We start from the raw sequence: 18895 nt of genomic DNA on the forward strand, positions 1-18895 counted from the left end.
TCCCTTTCATGGTGAAGAACATGCCCTAAGGTTTGCCAACTAGACTGTCAAATCTTCTCAGGCACTGTCATAGGTTCAAGACTAAGCACGTGACCAAGACTGCCCAAAGGAGAATTAGCTGTGAGACCTTCATAGAACACTTGGAAAATGAGAAGCTCTGGGCTGTTGAGAAAGAACTGTGGGTGACTGTCATGGAGGGAAGCCCTCTGGACACGCAGAATGCAACTCAGCTCAAAGTCACTGCCATCAAGTGGAACCAACTCACAGTTGACCCTCCAGGGGTACAGTACATCTCATGGGAGGAGACTGCCCATCTTCCTTCCACAGGGCAGCTGGTGGGCTCAAACTACCCACATTTGGGTTGGCAGTGTAACTCCTTACTCACTAGGCCACTAGAAGAGAAGAGAAGAAGGGATATGAGGGAAAACTGATGACATCATTAGGGCATCTCAATCCAGATGCCCTTGAATGCAAAACCAACCGTGAAATCATCAATCCGGTAAGCTGATAGTCTTCTATCTCTGCACTGAAGCTAGCTGAAGTTGGAGGGTGTCTCCCATAGCAAGTTACATGACTAATCCAGACTGCAAGTCTCTGATGGTTCAAAGTCACCAGCAACTCTGCAGGAGAAAAATGGGCAATTCCTTCTGCTGTGATTTACAGCCTAGGAAAACTGACGAAGGGTTGCTATGAATCAGAACTGACTCCAAGGCAGAGAAAATGTGAGTTGGAATTGGTTTACTGGTACTGTAACTTACAATCAAAATAGTTCTGATTAATTTGTCTTCTTGCACAAATGATGACATAGAGGTCTACAGAAGAGAAAGATCATACAAGTTGAGGTTAGAGCAGGGATGAAATTTCAATGATTCAATGCCTCTTTTGGAACCATCTCTCTTCTGCAGATCATCTTGGTCTAAATCCATAGAGCTCCCTGGAGCACTGCCATCTCTCCTGTCCCTAACTCCTCTGATATGCATCCCAATCACCCATGAACTTCTGAAATTCTTTCACTAAAGCCTGAGTCTCCTTCCCTCCTCTTTTAACTGGCTCCTGTTCCTAATGTTCAGAAAGTCAACCACACGGTCCTTCTCTCACTGCTCCAACTACACAATGGCCCATTTCACCCACCACCTATACTGACAAGTCCATGCCCTGAAATAGATTTCAGTCTTCGATCAACAACATTCAGCCTTTGCCCTTTCCTCTCTGAGTCCTTTTCTTAGCTCTTGTGACAACAGATAACAACACTTTCATTACTACCAATAATATCAATAACAGGACGAAAATGAGACCTTCACTCTGTGGTTTATGGACATTCTTTGATCCATTTACTAGTCTTAGTGATGGCAGCTATTTGAGTAGTGGTAACCTGAGCTGCTTACGAGGGACAGTCAGACATGCAGAGTCAATGAAAAGACAGTAGCGAGTGGAGGGCCCAAAAGGGTGGGTAGCTGTTCATTGCCTCAGGGATACTTCAGTTCCTCCTACGGCTACGCTATTTCTAGCAGAAAATATTTCACCTCTTTCCTGAAACAGCCCTTGAATTCAAACCTCCTGACCTATACTAACATGTAATCCTCAAAATCTCAACTGAGGTTGCTACGATAATTATCTAAATGAGAAAACATGAAGAACAGCGAGGATGGCTTTTGTTGTTGCTGTTTGTTGTGTCCCTACTTGCCCAGGTGACTCTGTGGATAGTGGCTGACCTGGAACGTGAATATAGACTACCTATTTTAGGGTTTGCTGCCCAACCATGGAACGTTTCTTTTTTTTTTTTTTCAAAGGAAAACTCTCAATGTGACGATGTATTGCTTTCATGGAGAACCCCAGGCAACCAAATTAGATATGATCAGTGGGCGAACCCAGCCTGAGGTTGGACAGTGTGACCTCTCTGGTCTCTTTAATTCTTTCATGTTACTGGTAAGAAAAACTATGCCAGGAGAGCTTCATTTATATTTATGTGCCTTGGTCCCCAAGTCTCTCACTTTGTCATTTTACTTGTCCAATGAAAGGTTCTCCAAGCATTGTAGCACATCTTTCACAGTGTGTCCAGGCGTTTCTCTTTTATCCTATAGTCATTTTTATCCCTCTACATTTATGAAAAGAGATGGTTAGCATATAGCATTTATCAGTATAATGCATTACCCTAATGAATATTAATGGACTGATTACTGGATGGTTATGCTATGGGGGGAAAGAGAAGCCCATTTCTTTAGGGTTCTGCATTAACATAGAGAAACAGCTGATTAACATAAGTAGGGGTCCACATTCTGACTCATTGCTCAGTCCCCTTCATAATCACAGCACAAATCACGACACCACAGTCATTGCCATCATACCTCAAAACAACATGGAAGAAATACAGTATTGAAGCCTCAACTACAGCGTCCAACTCCATCAAGACTGTAGTAGAGGTGATGGGAAATCATTTCACTAATCAGCTCATCGGTCTCCCAACTGGAGAGTAAACAGAAATCAGCGATGTGGAGAACAACCATACGGCAGATAGGAAATGATCACTGTCACCGAAGAAGATCAAGAAAGCCCAAGGACGCGGAGGACAAAGTCAACTTGAACTCAGGAAGCAAGCGTTCCTCCCTTCAACCTGCCAGGTTGGGAAGGTCATCCATTTATTACCATCCCAATGAAATCTTCTCAGCAGGGTCAGAAAGGTCTTCGTTTTGACATTTAATTCACTGGCAATCTATTTCCTGTGTTAGCATGCAAAACATCTTTCGCGTTGCTTTTTCATTAATTGCCTTCATTTTTCAAGTTCCTTGTTTGATTTATGGTCAATTAAAAACACCCTCAGAAGCCATGACTCATGTATGTTAAGTACAAATATAATTAATGCGACACCACAAACTTGATGGGTGACCTGGTGGCTTAGTGAGGTCGATGTCACTGTGGCATGGTCAAGTGTGCTGTGTGAAAGGGACCCTTGGGGGACACAATGAACCAGTGGCAGACAGGCAGACAACCCAGAGCCACCGAAATGTATAAGAGCTATTTTTTTTTCTCTGTCACAGCAGAAGGATGTACGTGGCTGTGAATAGAGAATGATAAAGCATTAGAAGTCCTTGCTCTGACTCACTCAGGTTGAAGAAAGTGGATCAGAAAATGAAGTGACAAATTTCCTTAATTTATCAACATCAACAATTCAAACTAAGAGATACTAGACCAGAAAATTTTGGATCTGAGCCTGGAATACCAAATTCAAAAATTGACTCTACCAGTTACAAGTGATACAGTCTTGAGCAACCTTGTAGTCTCAGTATCTTCAAGTACAAAGAGGCAGAGGAGAGAATCTTTCTCTAAGGGATCAAGTTCAAGGGGCCATCAGCACTTAGGGAGCTCACACTGATGTCAAAATTCAGTGGCACAAGGGTGGCATCTTTTATGTCAACATCTGTTCTAAAGTTATACATTTGTTGGATTTTTCTAGACATTTTCTCTCTCTTCTCTCCACATACGTGTCTTCTCAGGAGGAAGTTTCTCAAGAATTGGCCTCACATATTCCAGAAAATGAATGAGTTGGAACTTGAGGAGAATATCAGAAAGGTCAACAAAAAAGAGTGACAGCAACTAAGTGCTTTACATGAGAAATTTCCTGTCAAGTATTGATCTGTGTATAAGGAGGGATAGAGTGAGAATCTGCTGTAGTTCTCGCAAAACAAGATTTACTCACGTGAAGAGATGGCCCTTTCTCCTACTGCTGTTGGTTGCCAATGAGTTTACTGCGATCCATATCCACCCTGTTCACACCAGAATGAAGTCCTACCCAATGCAGTCCTGTCCTCACTTCTGCTCCGCTGAAGCCCACTGCTTTAGCTACTGTGTCACCCCAGCTCCACCAGGATCACCCTCTTCTTCATTGATCCCCTACTTTAACAAATACTAGTCTCTATGCCATTGTTTTTGGGGACTTGGCATCAAATGATCTTTTCCAATAAAACTGCAATCAGTATGGATGTTAGAGTTTCCATTTTCATATCTGGCCACATTTCTTCTTTCATTTCCTTGTCATTTTTCCATATACATCCTTAGGGGGGAAAAGTACTCTTATCGGTCAAAATAATTTAATGGATCTCATCTGTGAAGCTCCAATATCTGGAAAATATTTACCTAGATCCTTCTTAATATATTCAGATTTATTTTTCAAAGTATATATGTGTGTGTGTGTATACATTAATTCAATACTGTTCACATATACAATTCAATAGTACCAATTATGTTTCTTTTTTTTTGTTCAACCATCACTATTTTCTATTTCCAAGATTTTCTATGGCCCTTAATAGAAGCTCAATGTCCCCTAAACACTAAACACTCTTTTCCTTCCCTCTGACTTGTCCTTGGTAATGCCTCATAATCACTGTTCTTTTTTTTTTTGGGGGGGGGAGATTTCTTTTATTCAACATTATGTTGCAAAGTTTGTCCATGTCACAGCATTTATAAATACTTTGTTTCCTTCCAAAATTCTGCAACAGGGATATATCACATTTTATTTCTCCATTCAACTAATTGTGAAAACTTAAGTTGTTCTTCTCCTTCGGTTACTGTTAATAGCACACATAGGTGTACAAATGTGTACACACACACACACCAGAATCCTAAAATATATACAGCAAACACTGGTCAAAATAGACAGCATTGCACTAACAATTGAAGACTGCAATAATATATTATTTCTTAAAATGGACAGAATATCTAGAAAGAATGCCAATAAGGACAGACATGAAAAAAACCATAAACCAATTAGAACTAACAGGCATACAGAGCCCTTGACCATGCCTGCACCATAAACATTTTTCTGGTATTTTATTTCAACATGGTTTATCTGCTTTAAAGGCAGGTCCAGGTTATGAGGAAACTAGGTCCAGAATCTATGCATCAACATAACAACACTAGTAATGATAACAGCCGCTTCCTTGATCTATAGTAAGTTCTCTATGGTCCTCAAGAATGTTTTCCATCCACTACCACAATTCTAAAAGGGGGAGCCGCCATCATCCATCTTACAGAGACAAGGCCACTCAACTCAGAGTTTGACAGCCCTGCTTGTGCTCACATAGGTAACACACAGGGTATGTGAACTCTAGTCAATATGGGTTTAAACGTCTCTGTAATCATTAAAATTAATACTAACTTAAAAGGCTCTCTAGTCTTAACATTATGATTATTAATGGGGGAAACTGAATCCTATTCTTTTTTAGAACCATTAGGAAGTCTAGTATCTTCCTGGGTGTATAGAAGAATAGGAAAGAGGCTAAGTCCTCAGTGGAAAGTATATTTTACTACAGAAAGGAAGTGGTTATCAGGGGTACATGACCTGCCTTGTTGCTGGAATTGGCCAACTGCATCCCTTTCCTGTATAGAGTCTATCTGGGGACTCTGAACCCTCATCAACATTCATGTGTCGCTCTAGGCTTCCCAGGCTCCCTCACATTCAGGCTGTTCATGTGATAGGTCTGACCAACACAAGACATCTTGAATGAGCTGTGATCTCCAAAAATACATCTTGAAATCCAAACCCCTTTCTCGGAGAAGATGATTGCTTAGAAAAGGGAATTTTATTTCACTGTGTTAAAGAAGTCCTGGCAGCATAGTGGGTTATATATTTGACTGCTGACTAACAGGTCAATGGTTCAAGCACACCAATCATATTGTGAAAGAAAGATGCAGTGTTCCTCCCTGGCAAGTGTTAGAGCTTCAGAAACCCAGTGGAGGGGCACCATGAGTTGGAATGAACTGGATGGCGATGGGTTTGGCTTTTGTCTGGGACATCACGTTGTTATGTACCATCAAGCCGCCTGTGGCTCATAGCTGCTATGACCCTAAATGCTGCTCTATCCCTTGTCAATCTACTGTCTCTGACACACATACCCCCATTACCCCAATCACTGAATCAATCCACCTCATCGAGGATCTTCCCTCTGACCTGCACTGTCCCTCCACCCTCCCAAGCATGATGTCCCTCTCTAAGGACTGATCTCACCTTGCAACATGTCCAAAGCATGTCAGATGGAGTTTCAGAATCCTTGCCTCCTAGAAGGAGCCTGGCTTCACCCTCTCCAGGACGAACCTGTTTGTTCTCCTAGCAGTCCATGGTATATTCAATACTCTTCTCCAGCACCACAGCTCAAAGGCATCAATTCTCCTTCTATCCTCCCTAGTCACTGTCCACCTCTCTGATGCATAGCAAAGTGATTGCAAAGACCATGGCCTGCATCAAGCGCACCTTAGTCTCCAGACTGACATCATTGATTTTCAGTACTTTGGGGAGGTCTCTGACAGCAGATTCTTGCAATGCAATTTGTCATTAGATTTCCTGGCTGCTGGTACCGAGAGTATTGACTGTACAGCCAAGCAAACTGAAGCTGTCAACAATCTCAGTCTCTTCACCATGATGCTGCCAATCGGCCCAGTGGTGAGAATCTTTGTTTTCTTGATGTTGAGCTTCAATCCATACTGAAGGCTGCAGTTCTTGACCTTCTGCAGCAAGCGCTTCAGGTCCTCCTCAGTTTCAGCAAGCGGGGTTGTGTCATCTGCATAACGCAGGCTGATGAAGGCATAAAAGGATAGGGTAGATCCTAACCCAAAGCCTCCTGGGTGGTGACATACAGAAAAGGAAAACAGACATGGAGAAGAGAGCACATGAAGAAGAGAGAACACAGGGAGAAGAGAGCACATGAAGAACCTCTAAAAGGCAAAGAACACCAAAGGACAGCTGACGTTTCATCATGGAAAGACCCGACACAGGAGCCAATGTCTTGATTAGACTTCTAGCCTCCAAAGCTGTGATGCAAAGAAAAAAAGGCTGTACTTCACAGTCTGCCACTTGTTGTATATTCTCTGTTGGTGGCACAAGGTATTAAAGACAGAAGTTGAGCAGACCTGGGACCTGTGACTTAGTGGAAAGGGTGAGGCTCTCCTGCCCAGTCTGTCCTCCAGCTCAGCGACTGGACGCCACAGATGGCAGCACCAAGGTGGAAGTAGCCTTGGTCCCTGAGGCGCTGGTGGAGGAAAACCACTTGGAAGTGGACTGCAGGACAACAACCTTCCCTGCATTGCAGAACAACGTCAATGTCAAATATCACAAGGCTGTTGTGTGTTACACCAGCATGCCATACTTAACACAAATAGCACGTGTCTGTCTGCCTTCCTTGTCAACCACTTCTTTGCCCTAGAAGGTATTCTATAAGTGCCATTATGCCTTTTAAAAAAAAGTGGTGCTGCTTAGGTTTTTTTTTATTTTTGAATAGGTATTTACAAAAATACCTTGGGGGAAGGAGCAGATGGCAGACAAATGTAGAAAGTGCTTGTTATTTGCATAAAAATGTAGTCATCAAATTAATACTAATATAAGCTCTACATTATGTGTATAAGACCCAATATAAGTTCCACCTTAAATATATATCTTAGCTGAGCCTACCCACAGCTATCTGGCCCATTCTGACTTCGAATGGCCCACCGTCTGGTTTTCATGACTGCAAATATTTTCAGGAGGAATGGCCTCACCTTTCTCCCACAGAGAGGTTGGTGCATTTGAACCACTAACTTACTAGTTAATAGCACAACACATCACACACTACACCACCTGGCTTCCTTAGGTGGATTTAAATGCACTCACTACTGCCGAGTCCATTCTGATTCACTGCAGACCTCCACTGGACTTGTTTATATCTTTTAAAAAGAGGAAACTACTTAATCTTTTTTCCTCTCTGTGATTGGTGGATCCAAACTGGTAACCTATCAGTTACCCTCATTTAACCTACTAGCCACTAGGGGTTCTTGTTGCTGTTGTGTACTGTCAGGTTAAGAACCAGCTCATAGCTGACCCTCTAGTGGCTTTGCAGAGGCAGTAAATCCCATGGGAAGCAATGGCTCATCTTCGTCCCGCCGAGCAGCTGGAGGATTAGAACCATGTTCTTTTGGGCTGCTAGTGGACCTCCTTACTACTAAGCCACAAGAGCTCTCTACAGGTGGACTTTATTGTAGCAATTTCTCTCTGTGTGTGCGCGCGCGTGTGTGTGCGCATGTGCGCACGTGCGCACATGTGCTCTCCCCGCAAAGCAGTGATTACTAAAGGTGAAACAAGGTAGAAAAACAGTGCTGCTGTAATAGAGGTGGCATGACCATCCATTGGGACACTGAAGGTGGCAGAAATATCTTCTTGATGGAAGTTTTAGGATCATGAATGGACTTGAAAACTAGGAAATATTCCATTGTGAATGAGAAAACAAAACAAAACAATGCTCGAGTTGAGGCCAGTCAATCTTCTGTGCCGTGACTTATAGAGGGTGCTCTTGTGACCTAGGGGGAGGACCTGCATGTCAAACCAAAGGCACACAACCTGGGCCCAGAGGCAGCTCTGGGGCAGAAAGCTGGTGATCTCCTCCTGTGCCGTTCACAGCCTCTGAAAACCCACAGGCAGGTCAGCTATGAGTCACTTCCAACTTGATGGCTCACAACAACAAATGACATAATTTCTCAGACGTAAATGTCAAACAGAGTTGTGTCACCTGGTATTCCATCCTAACTGAGTGCTGGCCAGTTTTCTAGGACAGTAGGAATTCTCCCTGAACCATGAATGAAGGTCAGCTGGGAGGTTGGTACGAGGGTCATTATCAGACTTTCACGGCACCAAGATGGCAGCTACTGGAGTGTCACAGTTTTCACTGAGCTGAGGACTGCAGACACAGAGCCGCCACATCAAGCAATCTCAGACGGTTTGCAGTGAAGGAAGCCTCTAGCAAGCGTGTCTCCAGCCACAACACTCATCCCACAGTGCTCTGCGAGTTCCGATACCTTGAATGGATGTTTCTTTGTTGAACTGCCAACCTTGACTTTGCCTTTTCCTTTCTTCTTATTCTTCTCGTTGAAAAAGCAAAAGGAAGATGAGATAATCATCTTCCCAGTTCACCTTTCAGGACTGAGATGAAGCCAGGAAAGTTTTGCCCAAGTTATCGTAAGTTGGGAACCCTGTGCCATGCTTTGAAAGATGCAGTGAAAGTGCTCCCATGGTTACATTAGAAGAAATAGTGGAAGATCATGTTTTGATCCTTGCAGCTTGTTGAAAAATGGCCTTTTAGAGACGAAAACCAGTTTAGTTAGTGGAAAGGACAGTAGAATAAAGAGTTATTTGGATGTGAAGAAAAATAAAAGGCTTTAGAAGGAACTGAGGGAAAGGATGTAGCAGAGTGAACAGTGAATAAAATATTAGGGAAATAAAAGGAGTGGAGGTGACCATTAGCAACAGTTAAAGTAGAAAAAGATAAATCACTGAGGATTGAGGAGAGAGATGAAAAAGGATGAAAGGAAATATGACTGTCTGAACAAAGAGAGCAGGAAGCCGTGGGCAGAATAAACAATTCCCTGCAACCTGCTGAAAGTTGAGCCCAGAATTGGTTGGATGTAAGTCTAGAGTACGAGCAGATAAACTACGTATGTCAGGCGCAGAGACAACACTTTCAGACAACTTTATAGAACCATGAGGAATGTAGCCGTCAATTGATTGATTGTGCTGTGTTTAGACTGTCTGAAACACAAAAATTCACCATCACTACTAACCCAAAGCTTTAAATATTTCAAAGGTTTCCGTTACATAAAGGAAAAAGCAAGCACCATAAGCAGGGCCCCAGATAATGCTGCTGCTTGGTTTCCCATAACCTCTGCTGTTTCCCGACTACCACCTTACACATGAGTGTTACTGATATACCCAAGAGGATATACCCTGGACATCTGCAATGAGAACTCAGATATCTAAGTGTTTTACAACTTGTGATTTCAATTCACTCTTTTCCATTTTCATTAGATGAAAATGTCTGTTAACATCATCTTCATTCTCAGAGAATCAACCATCCATTAACGCCTTGCACAAAAGACATCAAAATCAAGGGAGGGGAGACTGGTGAATAAGTGGGAGATGGGGACAGAAAAATGTCTTACAGTTTGGGGTGGGTTGCTGGAGAAAGTCATGCAATATTTGGGTATTTACATTTTCTCTTATAAGACCAACAGAATGATATGATTTTTATTCCTACTTTTGTATATTTATATCTTGCAAATACTCTTTGATGGCCATTTTATTGGTTGTAGCACGAATACCACAGTGGATAGTTTTAACAGAAAGAAAATTGTCTCCCCCTACTTTAGAAGATTTAAAGTTCAAATACAGACACCAATTCCAGGGGCAAGCTTTCCTCTTTGGTGGCTTGGGAAGAAGTCCTTGCTCTTTGGCTTCTTGGTCACTGTCAAGTGGCATGGGGTATCTACTCTGTCCGAATTTTCTCTTTTTAGTTCTCGGAATTAACTGGCTTAAAACACACTCTACACTGATACAACCTCTTTACATAATAAAAGGAAGCACAATTCCAAACGAGATTAGAACCCGTACTTTGGGGCACATAATTCATTTCCTAACAGGCCATCTCAGGCTGAAAACTTTTCATTTAGGCACATTAGTCTTATTTATAAGGAGCCTTGGTGGTGCAATGGTTAAGCAATTCACTACTAAACATGAGATAGAGGTTCATATCCACCAGCCTTCCCACAAGAGAAGGACATTTCAATATGCTCTGCAGAGTTCCAGACTTGGAGACTCTATGGGGCAGTTCTACTTTGGCAATAGGGTCGTTATGAGTCAAATTCCTCTTCACCAATGATAGGTTTGTGCTTACATTTCCCTAAAGAAGGGATGTTAGTAGAAATTACACACGTCTCAGTACAAGAAAAGTAGACAACGGATATGCATTGCTTTGAGATGAACTCAGAAGTCTCTAATCCAATCAAGCCTTTGCCTTTTTCACCCAAGTGTCACGCACAGGCATGTCTTTTCACTGAGAGGGGGAGGGTCAGGATTTGCTGACCCAACAGTTCACACTCAAATATAAAAGTGCAAATGCCCTCAATCACTGACTTTTCTGAATGTGCAATCATTGATAAACAACCCAGTCCTGTTATCATTTACTAGCTTGCACAGAACCAACAGCCATAACCCACTTAATTACTTAAGGGATTTAAATGCACTGACACACAGACACACACATACAGACACATGCCAAACTGTGATACTGGAATGTACAGTGTGGTCTAGTTTAAATTAAAAAGATCCCCCAAAGTATGATTGTTTCCAGCTTCTCAGCGGTGAATTAAAAGCTGTTTGGTGTCGTGAAGATTACAGAAGCAATCACATTTATGGGCCTGCTTTGCATACCAACTCTATTAATTTCCATACTCGGGGTGGCTTCCTATTTCCAGGCATGTTAACATAGATGCCTTTTGGGATAATCGCTTGGAAAAAGAGATGAGAGAAGGAAAGTGGGGAGTGGAGAAAGGAGAGAGTGAGTAAAGGCAGAGAAAGGAATGGGCAACGGGAGAGAGGCATCAAAATTATTTTTTAAGCCAAGATTGATGTGAAATGTATTGATTCTGATAAACTGATGAATCAAAATACAAATGAGGGTGGGTCCCTGGCAGCCTGAACCAGGGGTCACAGTCAGGGATCAAATAAGCATCAAATCATCTATTGGAATTCACTGTTTGTGTGACTCCTTAACTTTGTCATTGCAGATCTAGTTACTGAAAAGATTTCCTGGTGTGACAGCACAGAGGTGAGCCTGGATGGTACCTTGGACAGCTCCCTTGGTGTCCAGCATTGCTCTTCATGCCTGCGTTCCTTTCCGCTCCAAATGTGATCTAGTCACACAGAAAAATCCCATCTAGCAGGACTTTTTGCTTTTTTTTAAATGTGCCAGCCACATAGCGCAGGCCTAAAGGAATGTGGCAAGCCTGGGTGGCAAGTGTGAGGCCATTATGGCTAATGTGTAATTACCTTCCTTAAAGGAACCTTCCAGATTTGACCAATTAAATCATTGCTTTCATACCCTTCGTGTTAAGAGACGGTATTGAGAACGTCTAATTAGATGGTTATTTGTCTACCATCAATTTTAAATGCAATTGCACTAAAATTGTGCATGTTATACATTTAACAAAATACCTTTTGCCCTCATAAAGATAAAATAATTCAATATAGGCCACAAACCTGAGAAGCATATATTTTCAGAAAAATCAATTGGAATCACATCACATTTGATTTTAAGCCACAAAATTGCCAATAAAGGATTTTAATATTTCCAAAGATTGTCTCGTTAGCCTGAAGAACAAGAGTTTTGAATTGTTATATCTAGAAACTCCCAGAAGCCACCTTCACCTGGGCACCATTATTTTGATCTAATACCGTATCGGAGAAATTCTGGGTAAGACACCAATCTAGGAAGATGATGGCTTTGTTCTCAGGGGTCTGCCCAAAGAGAATGGATTTCATTTCCTGCGTGGTACTCACACTGGAAGCTGAATGTGAGCCTTTCTGGGGGGAGATGGCAAATGGCTGCCAGTGATAAAAAAACGAAAGAGACACACACGGACCACAATATTCAACCCAAACCTGACAAGGCCCTTATTCAAGACTTTTCACCCTGGGTCAAGCAGCAACATTAGAAAAAAGATCAACAAGCACTTAGGAAATAGCGCATCCCAAGCATGTTCCCAGACATCAGTGAATGAAATGTGAGAGTAAGTCAAAAGTGTTGTCAAGCGACACTGCTTACAGTTTAGAATCGACTGGTCCTCGATGAATTCAGCCGGCTGTTCAATATGGAACACTTTCTGCTGAAATCCAGGGGTGCAATCCAAACCCTCTGCAGATGTTAGCAGCAGCACCTGAGAAAAACCAAGCCGTCAATATTTTAACAGCGACTCGCATGTGTTTGCCCCACTAACTTTTACCAAATCCGCAACTTTTAGAAATGAGCTGAGGTTTTAATTTCATCTCCCAAATGAAGAGGTAAGTTGATGCAGCCTCCGTGGCTGCCAACAAGTCATTCTGGCAGGGAGGCTTGGAGGACGTGCAAATGGGAACAGCTGCTCCAGTCTCCATTAAGTTGCCGTTAAAGAAATAACTTCGTCACATTTTTACACCTGCTAAGATTCACGCCACGGTCTCCATGTGTGAAATTTCATTACAGAAACTGTCAATTTCATGTGATGCCTGGGCTGAAATCAACTTCACTCTCATACATGCAGAGAAGCATTGTCATTTAAGAGGAGGGGGGAAGGACAACTGGAAGTTCCTTCTAAGGAGATGCTAGAGCCCACAAGAACCTCACCACACAATACGGAGGCTTGGGCCACATGTCGTGACTGGACGCCAGCCATGCAGCCAGTCCAAAACAGAAATAATAAGTTTAAGATAAAGTATTCAATGTATCTTGAATTTTGTAGAGAAAAAAGATGACATAGAATAAAAAACAAGTTATCTAATGAAGCATTTCTATATTGACTACATATTGAAAAGTAGATGTCTTATTATAATGATGTTTACTAGTTCCTTTCTACTTCTATAAATTTATAATTGCATCAAAGTTTACAGTTCACTCTTTCAAATCCTTAGGACACTTCACCTAACAGTCTAAAAACTACATTAGGTGAATTGCACCAAAGTATGTGGCCTTCTCCAGGAAAATGGGGAAAATCTCAGTATATGGTAAGAAATGAGGTTTAGTAAGGAAAAAGCAGAAGACAGAGATTATCTGTTTATACCAAGAGCCTACAAGATATCCCAGAAGACAGAAAATATAACAATTTAGCTTAAACATGAAAACTAGTATGGTTTTCAGCTCTTATTGATAACACACAAAAAGCCTGGGTGCTCCAGTGGGCCATGGTTAGAACCTCAACTACTAAGGGAAAGATCGCAGGTCCCCGACCACCAGCTGCTCCAGGGCAGCATGATGTGGCGGGCCCCTCCTGCTCTGGAAACTCTACAAGCCCTTCTGTTCTGCTGTAGTTTCTATGAGTTGGAATTGATGGTAATGGGTTTCATGTAATATACACTGGGTTAAACTTATAGTACATACTAACTCATTTAAGTCCTATGAAATATGTGCTGTTATAAGAAGAATTCGCAAAGGAGAAATCTAAAACTCCAGAGAGTCATAAGATTGCTTAGATCAGACATCCAGCAAGCAAAGAGCCAGCCAGGATTGGAACCCAGGCTTAAGCATTCTTTTATTTGCCACACAGCCACTGTTCTCTCGTGCCCAAGCCTTCCCAGTCAACAGAGGACTTAATAGCTCATTGTCTAAGATCATTCTCTGAAACATGAGGTAGGCCATTTTATTTGATCAAAGTACAGGCTGAACCTGCTTGGTATTAACACCTCCAGGAAGAGTACGGCTGAACCAATACCTTCAGCCCTCACTCCGATCACTACGTCTCCAGTTTCCCTCTGTAGGTGTGTCCCAGGACTGGCACCCCCGATGGAAGCATCATGGGTTGCCTTTCATCAACAGCCTTCTCTTTCCTCATCTCCAGATAGCTTCTGAGAACACCTTCCAAACTGACTACATGCACTTCAAAGTTTAGTTAAGACACGGTTTCTGGGAAAACCAGATTTTGCTACCAGAGCTCACACTTGTAACCATTGAATAAAAGCTGTCAGAGAAAACTCATTATTATCCTCACCAGAGAACTGAAAGAGGCACAAGATTGGATGCTGTGTTACTGGGATGCCTCTGTAAATGCCAAGCCAAAGGTAGACCCAGGGTCCCCGAGGGTTTTCAGACCCTGTCAGTCTTCATGGGGACAGACTGCCTCTTCTTCTGCTCATGGTGGTAGGTTGAAGCCACCAAAGTTTTAGCAGCAATAGGGCCACTAGGGCTCTTTGGGACAAGAATTACAATTAAAATGACTGCTGCTGAGTGGATTTTGACCCATCACGACCCTATGGGACAAGGAGAAATGGGCCTGTCGGGTTCCCAAGGCTGGAACCTTTTCAGAAGCGGGCAGCTGCATCCTTCTCCCATGGAGCAAATGTTCCTGCGTGCTTAACCACTGCACCACCAGAGCTCTTTCTCTAAATACCAGCTCTCTGAAATGCACTGAACCCTAAGAGATGAGAGCACAAATCAATTTCCAAAGGTTTCTGGTGTGGATGGCCTGAGAAACATCAGAGAAATGGAAACGCAGGAGGCACGACCCTCGTTGCCATTGACTTGCTCAAATCAAAGGCACAGGACACAGGAGTTCAGCATCTGTGCAGTGCTGCTTGTAAAACTTCTCCATGGCTCAGAGCAGGCCCTGGTTAGATGACTCGTGAGCCCATCGTCACGCTGACATTCCACGTGGCACATCCCCAGAATACAGACTCGGGACTCACAATCATTTGCTAGAAATTCTGCAAGCAGAAAATTCATAGCTGGCCGAGGCTAATCCAGTTAAACAGCAAATGTCCAAAGGTTGCCTCCAGGCACCCTGGGCCCTAGTTATATCTTCACCTTTTAATTGGCTAGTTCTGCCCTCAAATCTCAGGCCAGTAAGCCATTCATCCCAGAGGCCCTAATGGCAAGGCCGTTTCTCCAGGGATCTGGAGAAAGAGAACCAGGACAGAGGGGGCATGTTTACCTATGCGACTCTGTCTCTACCCTACGGAGAAGCTGAGTTCTGGCTTTCATACTGTCTCTCAGCAGCTCAGCTCAGTCTTCTCCTGATTGCTTAGAAAGGTCTATGCAGGATTCCCTTGGAGTCAGGCAGGAAAAAGAAACTTTTCCAAAACTAAGTCTTTGGGAGGGTGGCAGTAGGAAGGGAAAGAGGGGCTCAGTTTTGTCCTTGCAAATGATTGGGTCTTTTCATCCACCAGTCAAAATTCAGCTAACCGCTTTATGAATGTGAGCTGTGAGGTACCCTCCTGTGTGTGACGTAACTGAGGGAGAAATTAGTCAAACCATTCTCCCACTTCTCTATTTCTCACTCACCCATCCATCTAGCCATTCATATTTAAATCCAAGGGTGCAATGATCCCTTTGCTAAGCATCTCCCTAAAGCTTACACAAAGTCCCAGTGCCATCGAGTGGATTTGGACTTACAATGACCTTGCAGGAGAGGTGCAGGCTTCGTATACAAGCAGACTGTCAGGACTTTCCTCTCAGAGCAGCTGGTGTGTTCAAACCACTGACCTTCGTTAACACGCAAGTACTTTTACCACTGCACCACCATGTTAAGCTTAGAGAAAATCACTGTTATATGGTAACTACAAGAACACATTTTATTGTTTATTTTAAAACAACAACACAAGTCCACAAGTCTGCTGCCTTCAAGTAGATTCCAACTCATGGGGACCCTCCTTGTGTTTCCTGGCCTGTGTCCTAACAGAAGGGGACGGTTCATCCTTCCCTGCCAGAGCTTCTGACAGGTTGGAATTACCTGTGTCCAGTTAGCGGGCCAAAGCAGACCACATTGCGCTACCAGGCCTCCTTAGGATCATTCTACTTGGAAATGCTGACTCTGCTTTCACCGTCTGGCTCCTCCCACCTCAGTCGTCTCATGCAGAGCAATGGGGGGGAGAGAGCTATCATGTGAATTCAATGGAAAAAGGGATATAAAGCAACAGGCATGGTACCATGCACGTAAGTGGTCAGTAAATGTCAGCTCTAATGACTGTCCAGTGCAAGGGAGAGCATTCATAACTTGTTACTAACACATTATCCAAAACGAACTCTTTTCTGGGTGGAAAGGACAAGTTTCTTTGCTGTAAACTGCTATCAAGCCAGGCCCCCGCCGGTGGCCACCCTCCAACACACAGGCATTAACTTCGTGCAGAAAGAGCAGACCTCATATCACCATTCTTTATGCGAGGTTCTCTTCCGCTTCCATGTCTGCACTGCTCTGGAGAACTCTGCTCTTTCTTCTTGTACGTCTCCCTGACAAGCACCAATTCAAGATCATACTCTTCTTCGGAGTTTACTTTCAGAGAAAGTATTTTTTTTTCTCTCCAGATCACAGATGGCCAACTGATACTGTTAGGGGTGGGCATGTTGTTGTTGTTGTTAAGTGCCGTCGAGTCGCAGGCGACTCATAGTGACCGTATGAAGGAGAGGTGGGCATGGGCAGCAGAAAGGTTCATTCAGTCACATGCGCCTCCCGAAAAAATAATGGTGCAACCATTCTGGAAGGCAGTTTGGCGTTTCCTCAAAAAGCTAAACCTAGAAATGGCATATGACCCAGCTATCCCTCTACTTGGAATATACCCTGGGAATTTGAGATCTGAGGCACAATCTGAGATTTGTACACCAATGTTCAAAGCAGCATTAGTCACCATCACAAGAACATGGAAACAGTCCAAATGTCCAAGCACAAATGAATGGACTAAGAAATTATGGCACATTCGCACAATGGAATACTATGAAGCACACAGGAGGGATAACTTTGTATATTATTATCGACTGGAGAGCATTATGCTGAGTGACCTAACTCAGTCCCACAAGGATAAATATTGTATAAGGACCCAGAAGAGGTTGGGAGAGGCCGAAAGCACAGGAATGTGGATGTGCGGGGGTGGAGGGGGATTAATCATTGGTTTGTACAATTTGATAGGGGATGAAGGAAAGTAAAAATATTTGTCCAAATTTATATTCTAGTTTTGTAAATAAACTAGTATGGAAAACAAAACAAAACTGACTTCCTCTGTTTTAGAGTGCGTTGTCTGAGTTGCCCTCTTCTCTGATAGCGCCGTAGCACTACCTCTGTCTTCCTGAAGCGGTCATGCATTTTCCTGACCCTGGGACACCTGCCTGAGGCAACAGGCTCCTGCAGCTTCAAGCACTCCACACTTGGCAGTGTCTGTTTGTTCCAGTGGTGCCCAAGTCCTTGTTCGTCCTGCTCTACTACAGTTACTGTGGTCAGGTGACCAAGCATGGTCAACAGAATAAGAGGAGAGAATTGTCACAACTCCCAGCTCTGATCCTCAAACTTCCTGTACCATCTTTCACATCGATTCCATATAAACAAAATAGACAGACATCAAAGATGGCAGAGCCATCCAGCAGGAAGAGGCCAGAGCTCCCAGGACGAAGAGGCCAGAGCTCCCAGGACGAAGAGGCCAGAGCTCCCAGGACGAGTACCCGGGAGAGCTACCCAACAAGGACGCTAGGTTAAGTCAGTGAGACCTGGGGATGTTTGTCAGAGCAGCGAGGCCAGCTAGGCAAGGGCAGAGGAAGCCCCTAATCACCAATGTCACAGATTCATGCCTGAGGCCACAGGGAAGCAACAGAGCTGAGGAAGAGCTTAACACAACTGCCTTGGAAGCAAACCTAAATAAAAGAGAGGCTTTCTGCCACAAGCAATTATCTTAACAGGCTGTGAACAAGCCGAGATCCTCTCTTAAGCCGGCTCTGAAATGGGCCTTGCCGCACAGCCCGCTCCATCTTCTGGCTCTGTGTCTGCTTTCAGTGGCCACTTTTGGCTTTCTTGCTATTAGCGCGGATGGACAGTTACTTTATCCTCACCACAAAACACTCCTGGTTTACTCGTGTCAGAGCCAGTCTATTGGAATCAGCTCTGAGGGACTTAGATGGGTGGCAAAGAAAGGCCACAATCTCAGGCTTGCTGGATGGAAAAATGTTACAGCAATGTGTTTTGATTGATTCTTTATCCTGCCAGGGACTGAAAATCCAGGGTTCTGGAAGGTTTTATAAATGTTCACTGTGCGCAGGAAAAAGGCGGAGTGGGAAAAATCTCTCCTACACACACATGCTGTCCTCAGTGGGCATCCACCCTCCTCCCATGTCAAGGAGCGTTACACACCCGCCACCTTCAGAGCTGTGAAAGGAGCAGTCATGTAAACATGGCTTTGTGATTCCTGGGGAGATACAGGTGGTCCTGCTGTTGCTTCCCTACACAGTTAGAAACCAACAACTGAGAAACTTGGTTCTAATTTAATGACATACAAAACCAGACCCACTGCTGTTGAGTGTATTCTGACTCATGCCGATTCTCCGTCAGGTTTCAGAAGATGTAAATCTTTACAGGAAGAAATCTGCCCATCTTTCTCCTG

At 43.4% G+C, this 18895-nt stretch overlaps 1 protein-coding gene across 1 annotated transcript in view; it reads right to left on the bottom strand.

Annotated features, from left to right (window-relative positions):
* The window catches only part of CDH13 (cadherin 13), a 1061540-nt gene that overhangs the window by 818081 nt on the left and 224564 nt on the right, over positions 1 to 18895 (bottom strand). The window contains exon 2 of the mRNA XM_006888881.1: positions 12615 to 12726. Coding sequence (XP_006888943.1) covers positions 12615 to 12726 — 112 coding nt within the window. The remainder of the gene's footprint in view (positions 1 to 12614; positions 12727 to 18895) is intronic.

This window comes from Elephantulus edwardii, unplaced genomic scaffold, assembly GCF_000299155.1.
Source record: "Elephantulus edwardii isolate Elephantulus edwardi_28Jun2011 unplaced genomic scaffold, EleEdw1.0 scaffold00072, whole genome shotgun sequence".
Lineage (NCBI taxonomy): Eukaryota > Metazoa > Chordata > Mammalia > Macroscelidea > Macroscelididae > Elephantulus > Elephantulus edwardii.